General features: G+C 36.3%; 2 protein-coding genes across 7 annotated transcripts in view; one reads left to right on the top strand and one right to left on the bottom strand.

The window, feature by feature from the left end:
* Positions 1 to 8,236, top strand: part of LOC124153594 (zinc transporter ZIP13 homolog) — a 91,336-nt gene extending 83,100 nt beyond the window's left edge. Inside the window, exons 3-5 of the mRNA XM_046526868.1 lie at positions 759 to 994; positions 3,635 to 3,911; positions 6,585 to 8,236. Of these exons, the coding sequence (XP_046382824.1) occupies positions 759 to 994; positions 3,635 to 3,911; positions 6,585 to 6,757 (686 nt within the window). The 3' untranslated portion in view covers positions 6,758 to 8,236. The remainder of the gene's footprint in view (positions 1 to 758; positions 995 to 3,634; positions 3,912 to 6,584) is intronic.
* Positions 7,753 to 12,765, bottom strand: part of LOC124153591 (glycerol-3-phosphate acyltransferase 1, mitochondrial) — a 97,692-nt gene continuing 92,679 nt past the window's right edge. For all 6 annotated transcript variants that reach the window (XM_046526862.1, XM_046526858.1, XM_046526859.1 and 3 more), the window contains 2 exons: positions 11,947 to 12,151; positions 7,753 to 9,301 (listed from right to left, as the gene is read on the bottom strand). In XM_046526862.1, coding sequence (XP_046382818.1) covers positions 9,036 to 9,301; positions 11,947 to 12,151 — 471 coding nt within the window. In that variant the 3' untranslated portion in view covers positions 7,753 to 9,035. The remainder of the gene's footprint in view (positions 9,302 to 11,946; positions 12,152 to 12,765) is intronic.

The following is a 12,765-nucleotide window of genomic DNA, read 5'->3' as shown; positions in this document are numbered from 1 at the left end:
ATACCAATTAAATAAATGGCACAGGCATAGCAATGCTAGCCATATTTTCCTTAAAGAAATATTATATTGAGCATAATTATAACTGGGATTTTGTTTAATTAAACTTTTGTGTACTTATCTCTTCAATTACATCTGAAATGGTAATTTGTACTTATTCCCTGATGTTAACTGTCATTGACTTCCATGGCAGCCTGAAGCTTTGGGATGGTTCAGGAGCAGAGCTTTCAATGAAAAAGCTTTAAGGGGCTTATATTTAATCACTTTACCATTCTAAAAACTCATGAGTATAATATTGTATAAATTACATAAATATAGCATAGGTTGGGCAGAAGCACATGACACAAAAAAGATAAAAAACACTCACGGTACTAAATTTTCCGTGGCACACATGACTCTGAGGAAGGTGGATGTGTGCCACCGAAAATTTAGTACCGTGAGTGTTTTTTATCTCTTTTTGTGTCATGTGCTTCTGCCCAACCTGTGGTTTTTTATGTTATTAACCTCGTCAAGGAACATTTTGAAGTATATATTGTATAAATTTTGATACAAGAATCATCTTAGAGTGGCCTATTAAGATAACTGACCATTGATGCCTACGGGCATCATCGTGATATAACCTAGGGAAGGTGCAAAGACTCATAGCTCTCCTGAAATGAGAAAATTAGACTCTGCTGCACCAAACACATGATGACTAAATTTCAGAGGTAGCGAATTGTTTGAAGGAAGGGAAGTGATCATAATTTCTACTCGAATTTCAGGCCAACACATCAGGACAGGGATGTGGGTTCTAGTCGGAATGCTTGTTTTCATAATAGTGGAGAAGTGCTGTCCAAATAAAGTGGAAGAAGAGGCACTTGAAGAAAGTCCAAAGAAAACTAATGAAGAGATGGCAAACTCTCTAAATAACAACATCCATGAAGCCAGAGCAAATGGAGATTTGTGCATCAAAGGAGAGAAGAGTGAGACTACCACAAACCACAGTCCTCCAAAAAAGGTAAGTCACCATGAAAGAAAGGATGGGTCAGCGCTGATTCCAGTTTAGTTTCATTCAACAAATATTTTGTTTTGGAAAAAACACTGAAAATAGCAGTGAATGACCAAGTGGAGAGGATTGGAAAATGTAGGTCTGAGCAGCTGAAGAAGAGCCTGGGCTCATACTACGTTGGGCCTTGAAGGAGACCATGAAACTGGGTCTATTTTTTCCTCAGGGGTCACTTTCCTCCACCCCGCGCAACATATAAGCAGCATTCGTTATTTTGTGTCAGAAAATTGATGCCGTATACATGCAGCTTTCGTTCTTTTGCGAAGAAAATCCTAGAAGTATACATGCAGCATTTGGTGTGAAAAGGTTAAAATGATAAAAGTGTCTAATTTTAAATATTATTCTCATTATTTAATCTATATTCTATATATATATAATATATTCTATTTATTTAATCTTACACATATTTTTTATTGAGTAAGAGTTTAAAAGCATAAAACTCTTCCATGTAATTCGAGAGAAGAGCTAACAAATGCAGCTCAGTATTGAAATCTAATTGTGATGAGCTCCTCTATTGGTTTACTCTCTTTTACATCAGTCTATTGATTTAAATCCTTTGTCAACTAACTACAGATAAATCCATCAGTAGGTTTCATCGCCATCATTATTTTTCGTCCAGAGCTTATGCTAACCCAATATTTTTTGCAATTTAGAATAAAACGTGAAACCTGAATTAAATTCCTTGTCTTTCGGGGTGCACCTAAAAAATTTTGACCCAATTTCTAGCAGAAATTATAAACCAATATACTAATATGAAGGAGAAGTTACTTATTACTCAAATTTTGTGATTAATGATGATCATTTTTGAATATTGTCAAAATGATCTCTTATGCCATGTATTTGGCGAAAGCTGGAGTGGCCAAATACAATTTGCTCAAATTTCTTGTGACGTGCTACCAAAGAATGATGAAGATAAAATGGATTGACCGTGTGAGTAACCAGGAAGTGCTAAGGAGAGTAGGAGAAAAGAGAAGCCTCCTTAAAACATTAAGCAGAAGAAGGGACAACTTAGTTGGCCACATTTTGAGGCACGATGGTCTGATGAAGACAATCGTTGAAGGACAAGTGGAAGGGAAAAAGGGCAAGGGACGGCCCCGAATGAGTTATATAGGACAGGTTATAAAGGATGTAAAAGAGAATAAATATGTAGCTATGAAGAGATTAGCGGATAGGAGAGAGAAATGGAGAGCTGCGTCTAACCAATCTTAGGATTGTTGACTAATGATGACTGTAGGTGAAGTATTCAAGCGCAGAACATCAACATATGCGAATCCATGATCAACTGGGACAAAAATAAAGAGCAACTTTATTTTTAGATAAAATTTTTGTGGTTTCTATGAGTACATCTATGTTATTCTGAGAAAAATGTAGGTAACATAGATGGATGAAATCCAAATAATTCCTTTGCAGGCATTGTATGCTTGTGGTGGTGCATAATTTTGAAATGAGTTGTGATGGATAATGTCCTTTCTGAGAGTATAAATTTTATAAAAGATAATACATACCGGAGAAATGCTGTTTACTTAGGGCGAGCACTAGGTATTTCAGCAGCACATTGTCCTACATTGAAAATAGCATATTAATTAATTGAGTTAATATTAGCGGTAGGGTTTTGATGAAAATTTGGCAATGGCCAGCGCGGCACAAATAATAGGGTGGTTTCCTATTATTTTGTTATTGCCTAAATCGAGAGATTATTACCCCTGAAGTACGTATTTCATGCTTTTAGATTTTTAAATGACAATATCTATTTTTCGCAATAAAATGAAAAGTGAAAATTTTCAAGTGCCCGAAAACGTGACGGCTAAGTAAGAATGCTGGGAAAAGCCCGCGTGATATCTGGCTGCTGCTGTGTGAGGCCACCTAGTCACGAGGCTATGAATGCCGCTTCGATGCAGGCTGCTTGCTGCCGAGCATGGCAGTAGCATAGAGACCCTGCAAGCAGGTAGCGCTTGGCTTAAATAAGGATTATTAATACCCTATCAAACGAAGGAAACTTTCCGACCATAGGCAAATTTAATAGGTGATTATTAAGAGATGTTTCCCTGAGCTCTGTGCCACATGCATGCATTGGTAATCTCAGACGATGTAAAACTCCTATCTACTCGTATAGAATCTAGGTCCCTGTGACGTCACGTGGAGTGGCATCGCATGGGTGCCAATCTGGCCTTTTTCAAATGAGGTTAAAATTGACCATTATCATTCGTCTAAACTGGGATTTCTAAAACCAAATAATTTGTATATTATGAATACACTAATGGTGGGTAACAAATCGCAATCAATGCCTTTCGTTTTCTTTGATGAAGAAAACTACCCCATTAATTTCTGCATAAATTGATGCATGACCTTAGAGGCTGTAAGATAGGACCCCTAAATATGGCCCACTCACATTACTGCATTGTATAAAATTCATATTAATGTTTGAGTGATTTAACAAAAATTGTGTAAGGGATTTCCAAAACCCGCTTTTCCTTCATAACTCAGCTCTTAGCCCTGATTCGTTTTCAGGTTACACCAGTAGCTATGTAGTTTCATAAGTTTTTGTTGAAGTTATTAAATATTTTTTGTAACTCTGTTTGCCTCTTCTTCCAGGTGGCTGGGTACCTCAATCTTGTGGCCAATAGCATAGACAATTTCACCCATGGACTTGCAGTTGGTGGGGGATTTGCCCTTTCCCTCCGAGTTGGAGCTTTTACCACATTTGCCATTCTTGTACATGAAGTTCCTCATGAAATTGGAGACTTTGCTATCCTTTTACGTTCTGGTTTCTCCATGTGGGATGCAGCAAGAGCCCAGCTGATCACTGGCAGTGCCGGTATCATTGGGGCACTGGCAGCATCAGCTGGTGCAGCTGGTCCAGATGAAGCCGGTAGGTATCTTTTTGTTTCAACCATATTGTATAAAATAACTGAGGAGCGTGTGTATCGTGAAGGGAGTACACCATATGGAGAACCAGCCCTACAATTAAGTTGATTGCATGAATTTTTTTTTTAATTCCAAACCTAAATAACTGGGTCAGACAGATCACAAAAATCTCTCTCAAGTCAACAAAATTTAGGGCAGAACTTCATATTTTTCCCCCGACTTCACATTTTCTCTTGTTAAGTCTCTTGCTGAACCAACTTGTATTTCATACCTTTTCATTCTATTTTTTCCATTTTGCTTTTCTGCTACATATTTTGTTTATTGCAATCAGCTGTTATTTTTAAGGTGGTGTTATTTTTCATCGGTAAAGGTCCTAAGTTTTCCATGATCTTCCACTTTATGTAAAGCGGGTGCACCTTTGAAATTGGATTGCAAAACAGTGTTAGACCTGAGTGGCCGATAGCATTGACAACTAAGGAATTTTGCTTCCCTTATTTCTATCATTTCTGCCACAGTACTAAAATTGCTACATTCCAATCACCCATTTCAGTTTGTGCATTTAATTGACATTTACGACAAATTTGAGCTCCTTATTCACAAGATGTATTAGATGTGCAAAACCATAGCATGGCCTCTTTCCCTTCTTATCTTAGGCAGAATACCTATCCTCTTCCAAGTCATTCAGTGTTATACAGTGTTGGATCTTTTTCAACATCTCCACTCTTGCTAACATTGATACCATACATTCCTTCTCGTAGTTTCAACCAATACTTTCCTTACTTTCCCCACCAATTTCAACATACCGATGGCTAAGTTCTAGCAACATGTATCTCAAATTCGGCCGGTTTGAGACAGTTATCTTAAACAAAGTGTAATAACATTTTTAAAAATAAAATACAAGCAAAAACAACTCTTTGTTAGCAAAGGAATGCTTCTTTTTCCATTTTATGAACTTTTGATTTTTAATTTCAGTGTAAAATAAATTAATCGTTTTTTTGCTCTCCTCGCAAGTTTTTATTTTTGAGATACGTGTTGTTGGAACTTAGGGCCGTATTCTTAGTCGACCCTACATATCCCTCCCTACATAACAAAAGGCCCCTACACGCGTTTCTCAGTCGACCGTACATAAGTGGTGGGGGGTAATTCCGTTGTCAAGTTCTCTGAAATGACGTAGATGATGGCGCAGCGTCAATTTTCCACTCTGGTGGCGTGTTGGGAACTAACCATGAAACTAAGAAAGGACGTCCGATAATTTACAGGCGTATTGTTAGGGTAACGGCTCAAGGTAAAGAAACAACAGGTGTCGTTCGCCAGGTCGTGTTGTTACCTTAATTATCGCTACAAATACTCTCATATCGAGCCAAAAGTAAAACCTAATTGTCTTTAAATTACTTCAAAAGAGGTCTGTACAAGATAGTAATAAGTACGGAGCAAATATGAGCATTGACGTGGGAACTTGCGTTGCATCATCAAGGTTCGTCATTCGTTTTCACCATCCATAGTTAAGTTTATTATGAGGCAAATAGTGGCTTGAAAATACGTTTTCTATGTACATACGTAAACGAAGTATTGGTTTCCCAATAGTATACCGAGAGCCAAACGTGAAAAATATTATTATATATTCGTAGAAACAAGGTGATGTATACCGCTATATTGTTCTCATTAGTTCAGTCAATTTTATAATTTATTTAACTTGGTGGTTGTAAAGTGGTAATGTTATTAAATTTCTGCTGTGTTTCAGAACATTTTAAAGTAGTTCGTGTGAGCTCGACTCGTTTAATATGCATTACAACGTAGATTCTTTAATCGAAGTGATCAGCAGACGATATTTGGCCGCCATGTTTTTGTAGGGTGTAGGGTTGGTTCGGGTACCCTACATCAAGTAGGGCATGTTTAGTTCCAAAAATGGCCATATGTAGGGCTTGATTTGGCGTATGTAGGGCGATATCGGTTTATGTAGGGGCTGATGACATATCCAGGGTCGGTTGACCCTACAGGGTCAACTAAGAATACGGCCCTCAGCCATCGATATCCTGATTTCTTTGTTGCCACTCAAGCTTCATTCTTATTTGTTCTTAAACATGTATCTCAAATATCTCTAGACTGTACAAGAATGCTATCCGTAATGCCGTAAAACTTAGATATGCATAGTGCCAAGCTTTAAACTAAAGTTTTAGACTATCTTCCATCTCAAACTGATTCCTTCATTAATTCCTCCATAATTGCCTCCAAGGGAGGAGAAAGAATTTCTGCAAAGAAAGGATTTCTGCAAGATACCTCCTATGATATTTGAGATATGGAAACAATTATTCACCAGTCAGTAGTGATGTCACAATTATCAATGTGGGAATTTCAGACCATTGACATCGACTCCATTATAAGAACCTTTATCAAGTATATTGATCTGTTATTGCATAAAAACCAAATCATTTTGGGCCTCTTCTGTGCAAAAATTGTTAAGCTTACCTACCTGATTTTGTGCATTTTGTTGAAATTATTAATGAAATTTAGCTCTTTAAACAGCTCTCTTCTATTTATAAATGATATGTATTAAACGAGGAATATATGCAGTATCATACATTTATCATCGCATAATTTTAAATGTATAATGGTTTTTAAATAATTTTTTTTAAGTTATTCTTTGTGCTTCATTGGCCAACCATTTGTGTATTTCCAGGGGTATCATGGATATTACCATTCACAGCAGGAGGATTCTTACACATAGCACTTGTGTCTGTGCTACCAGAATTAGCTTCAGAGAGTAATCCACGAGAATCAGCAAAACAACTTGTTGGATTGGTTGCAGGCATACTCCTAATGGCAGCTCTCACCATCATAATGGAGTCATGAGTATTTAACTTCTCATCTCCTGGTGTTTGAATTTCAAGCACTCTACAAGGAATGAAACTCAAGGGTGCCAGAAAGTAATGTGATATATTTCATTGCAAAGCATTGATGCTAATTAGTCTTTGGACTAAGCTGCATACTCCAAATCGCACATGACCTAAGCGGTTTTCAAAATTTTGTAAATGCTCGAGTTGGAGGTGGTATTTTTTACTGTATGCTTGTATTTTATACACTATGGCAATGAAAGTATTTTTCATAAAAAGACTGAGCGTCTATGAACAGGAAGAGATAGGGATTCAGTCTTTTTTTTCATAATTAAAGCGCAAGACTTGGCCATTGAAGAGAATCAATGCCAATCTCAATGCTACATCAAGACGTTTTGTGCATTTGGTCTTTCAAGAGTTCCTATGACGAGGGAAACAAAAGAACTGGGTCAAAATGAAATTTTGACTGTGATATTTTTGTAAATTTCCTAATTCTAATATATTATTGTGCCAACTATAAGCCATTTTAGTTTTTATCAAAGTGTTATGTAAAGTATGCATTCTGCCAATGATCAACCAAACACTTTTGGCAATCCAGTCATTAATTAACACTTATTAATTTTTATAATTATGTTTGTTTGCTCTTCAGGTAGTACCTGAGATAATGCAGTGGAAGTAAGTGCACTTATGGGCGAAAAAGTATTTGTTCATACTACTGTTACCAATTTTAAAAACACCATTGACAAATGCATTGAAAACACTTGATTATTGAAGTGATGAATAGAACAAGCATTTTTATTACAATGCATTACCATCAAATATGGATTACTTAGGATTGTAGATAACTGAAAATGGTTTTCATACATAGAGACCATTCCATGTAAACAAAATATGTGTAATATATTTGTAAAAATTGACTATTGAAAATATATGTTTAAAATAAATTTGACTGATTTAAAAGATATATTAGTAAACTTAATGTACAGGGTTATTAGAGTAATAAAATACCAGCCATATTAAAAAATAAAATTTATTGAGCAGCTAACTGGCCACATGTACCTTTGTGAAAGCTACGGTGACATAGGTACATAATATGTACACTTGGCCAGGCTGTCGTGTGCCTCAATGAAAGACTGTCAGTTAGGCTCTTCCATCGAGCAATTAAATATAAAAGTACCTAAGAAACAACTTCTGCGGTTAAAATTGAAATAGTTAATAGTCAGGTCTCCCAGTAAATCTCAAAAAGAGCTTTGATTTAACAAAATCTTTGCACTCTTAAATTATAATTATGACTGATGACAATAAAAACAACAAAAACATTCAACACTTCAGTATGTATGTACAATTAAAATACATTGGTCAAAGGGTATTTTAATTATTACCTTTGCATAGGATAAATAAAATAACGAATAAGTCCTCGGTTGAGTCATCTATACAAATGGCAAAAGTTTTTTAGGCTTGCAAACCCATAATTGAGCCAATAAATGCTCCCCAATAGCATGTCCATGCAAAAAGAATTAACTTCTTCCGAATGAGCTACCATTTATAAATTAGGTAACACTGATGAAAGATATGGCAAGTAACTCTGTTCTATTATGTTAGCTTCGTATCAACAAACATCATTAAGGTCACTTAGCATAATCAGCGATTTTAACTTTTAACTTGAGCAAAAATACAACAAGAATATGTTATTGCACCTAGTATGGGTATTAAATAGCTGCAATTTAATCTATTTGAACTGAAAAGCTGCATACCGCTTAATACACCTCAGAGTTCCATGTTCTAACCATGTGTTCTAATTGACACTTTGCACGGCATTAGCTTACTTTAGAAGCTACTAATTTTTGTGAACATATTTCATTTTTACCCAATCCAAAATAAATACTCTACCTGAGGATGAAATACGTCACATAGACTACCTTACCCTGAACAATTTAACAACTGGGAGCAGAGAAATTTGAATACACAGATGACTTCTTCTACTCACTCATAGGCAAATATCTGGAATAGCCAATTGTCATGCAAAACACGAAAAGATGATGGCAATAAATGAAAACATGATGGCTAACTCCTTAGCCTATAATAAGTGAAAACATTCATTTACACAGGGCATAGCCCAGACGGCTCATATACCATGGACTAGTGTACGCATACACCTACACAAAAAACTATGACGGCACAGATTTTTGGAGAGAGATGCAAGTCTGTACTCCAACTGTACCAATAAAATTCAGTCTCATACTGTCAGGATAAGGCACACAAGAACTGGATACCTACAGGAATGGGATGTAATGACCTCAGCCACTTGAACTTGTTCCATCTGGATAGAGGGGCACTTGGGACGGAGTGTTTGGTTCTGAGGGGCACAAAGAATTGCATCCAACAGGAATTTGATTCCTGAAGCGGTCCAGCCTCTCATATATGAGTTTCATTGCTTTCACACTGTTGTACTGATCAGTAAGATACAGCAACCTGATGCCATTTTCGGAGTAATGATCCAAAATACCCCACTTTTCAAAAAGACGAAAAGCAGCACGAACTGTGTCTGTGGACATACTCTCTCCTGTTTCAATAAAAAAGAGCATGGTATCAAAAGTTATTTTAAAAACATTCAATCTATATAAATGAAATATATAACACAGTCTTGAAATACAATGCTACCGCTTTTGCATAAAATTAATAAACCATAATGCTCAAATAAGTCAAACATAACTAAAGATCTTCAGAAAATCAACCAAAGCCTGAATTAGCAAAAGAAGCAAGTTGCAAAGGTATGTCAATATACCAAGGGGATATATGCACAGCAAAATGTGAGCACACATGCAACCAAGCACAAGTGAACTTCAGATTCTAACAAATAAAAAGATAATATTTAGCCCTCAAAGTAAACTCTCTAAGGTAGATACTTGAAACACCAGCAAGTCAACTCTTCATTTCATGTGTTCACCAGCTACTTCCCCACCCCCTTTTCCTGCTCTTCTGTGGGACATCTTGAACAAAGGTTACACATCAATGTTGGTGGTTGTTTTCGGGAATTACTGCGTAGGTAACACTTTCTTACTCAACATTTCACTTCACCTACTGGGAGCATTTTCAAGAGAATGGGAGGGGAACCGTTCTCGTCCCGAGCTCATATAGGTTTTGTTAACCCATTGTTGACCCGACTTTGAATTTTCACGGAAGGCGATAGCCGTTGGTCATTAGATTGGGCCAGGAACCCTCTCCATATGTGGCTGAGGTTATATCCATCCTTCCTATTGAAGTTGTTTGGCCTCTTCGCTATCTTGACGGATTAACATATAAGATGCAGATGATATTCTTCTGTCTTTGCCAATACCCAAATATAATCCTGACCCGATCTAATGACCAACAGCTATCGCCTTCCGTGAAAATTCAAAATCGGGACAACAATGGGTTAACGAAACCTATATAAGCTCGGGACGAGAACGGCTTCCCTCCCATTCTTTTGAAAATGCGTAGGAGGAGTGAAACGTTGAGTAAGAAAATGTTACCTATGCAGCAATTCCCGAAAACAACCACCAACATTGATAAAAGAAGCTGTGAAAATCTTCATACGGAAATCAAAGGTTACATATTTTCCCAGACACTAACCCAGTACAAAAATAGCATCATCAACATTTAGGTTAATTGTGTTTCAGCTTTTAAGATAGAATCAATTGTTGTCACCCAAAAGCTGACATAAACTATTTTATATCATTTATATGGCCTCCCAAATATTTCAATATTCAAGTAATCAGCAGTATCAACAGTATTATTAGTTCCCAAAATTTTGTGACAATAAAATATGATTAGAGAAATCATAGTTATTGCTAAAATAGCTGACAGCCAACACTTCACATTTTTAACAGATACCAATTATTTACTAAAAATAGTGACCATGTTATGGTTTCAGCTGTCAGTGAAATCATTACTCAGCTCTTGTAAACTCCTCCTGATGGATGGTGAGAAATGGTCCCCAAAAAATGCTAACCCCCTTCCCCAAGGCTTACTATAAAACAAGGCCAAAACAAAATAAGATTCGTCAAGAATATAAAAATGATAAATATGTGTACACATACACACACACACTGAGAGATTCACAATTAGCAAAAGAAACACAAATGAAGAGACATATACATATATACATGCAGAGCTGTTCTCATAAACTTGACTTCGTACTGATGATAATGGGAAAAAGAGGCTAAAACTGGTCAAGTAGACATTGGAGGAGGAGATGGTCTGCGAGTGACTTCATAAAGTTATCACCGTGGCTTGTCCCGGTATACTTAAATTAGCCAAGAGCAAATGCCACTAGCTTTCAAAGTTCAGAAGTTCAGGCTTAGCTCTATGGCTTCAGCGCAGTGCTCACGACTTGGACTGCTAGTCACATAGTGGCGCAGCGAGGGGAGGGTTTTATCCCCCAAAATTGGACTAGGATTACTCATAGAATAGTGTTGGGATTAATCAAATATCCCTCAGAAAGCCGTAAAACTCATCATTTTGAACCATTAATCTTAAAATTTTTCTGGAGGAGGGCCCCCGCAAATCCTGCTTACCCTGGCGGGTATGCAATACCCCCACACCCCTAAGTATTAGTTGCGCCTAAAACCCCCCCCGAGCCTTAATTCTTAGCTTTGCCCCTGTTTGGTACAGTCCATAAATTTCCACCGAGGGGAACGATGCCTCAGTAGCTTAACTGGCTAAAACACTTGATCAGTAATTGGGGGATCTGGGTTCGAATCTCAGCCAAGGTGAATGATTTTTTCACTGTGGAATATTTGCACAATTTGTTCATTGAGGGTGACTCCAAAAAGTTATCACCTTGGCTAGTGTTACTTAAAAACATTCCTACAGTGTTATTTATGTGACACCAACACCTCGACTACTTTTCATCAGGCTCCAACACTTGGACCTATCTAGCATGGGTGTCCCTAGAAAGACTAATTAAAACTTGCTACCGTCAGTGTGGCTCTAGAAGTTATTGGAATGAGTAAGCCTTTCCACCACAATGTGTAGCCTCAAGAAAAGGCAATTTAGAGTAAAAAATGAAAAAGAATGTACACCAAAAATTTTTCATTAATTAAAATGAAACTGTTTTTCATTAGAAGCATTCACAAAAGAGTAATTCATTCCAAGATAGATATAAGTATACCTACACGCAGTATTTTAAATTAAATAATTACAAAAAGTTTAAGATTTATTACTTACCACAACTTGCAATTTTTGCCTCCAAATGGAATTTCATTTCTGCAAGGGATTGCTTAATCATTTCTGAGTCAAGAAGTTCATCATTGACTAAGCAACGAGTCAGAGCTTGAACTGTGGCAATATACATGTCTAAAATTGGTCCCCAAACTTGCCATACCACATTTGTCAACCACTGTACATTTTCATTATTTGACTCCAAACAAACCTGTGTAATGACATTGGGAATTGCATTAAAATATCAATTAACATAAACATATTTATTACAATGAAGTATAAAATATCTGACACGTAAAATACTATTATTATCCATGACAAGAGGATTATTAAAGGATTCAGGAGATACTAGAAATAAGGTTATTACAAAAATTTGAAAGCAACATAATGTTTTTGGCACGAACAAAATTTTGAAGATAAAAATACAAATAATGATAAATTTTTATTTTAAAGGGGCCTTTATTTAACCTAGGAATTGAACAAAAATTTTGGTGTCCATCCATTGAACCACTGAATATACATTGGAACATAGAGAATTAAGGAGAAAATGTACACAAACATATAAACATAATTTCTTTCATCTAAGTGTTTTTTCAAAAATAATTTTTTTAGCAAATATGTCTTCAATTTTTTCATTAGTTAATAGCCAATATTTTACTTTGAGTCACAATGAAGCACAGATGGACTTTCCTATTCAGGAGGAAATATGCTATACATTTTTGGCCCAATAAATAAAAAACTTCGCCTTAAAAAGAGAAAAATAATGCCACAGTTAAGATGTCAATATATCATGTGAACTAAAGTATAGCATATAAAAGAGAAGAT

This window comes from Ischnura elegans, chromosome 2 (genome assembly GCF_921293095.1).
Source record: "Ischnura elegans chromosome 2, ioIscEleg1.1, whole genome shotgun sequence".
NCBI lineage: Eukaryota > Metazoa > Arthropoda > Insecta > Odonata > Coenagrionidae > Ischnura > Ischnura elegans.
The sequence above is the reverse complement of the archived record's forward strand: the minus strand, read 5'-3'. Positions and strand labels throughout refer to the sequence as shown.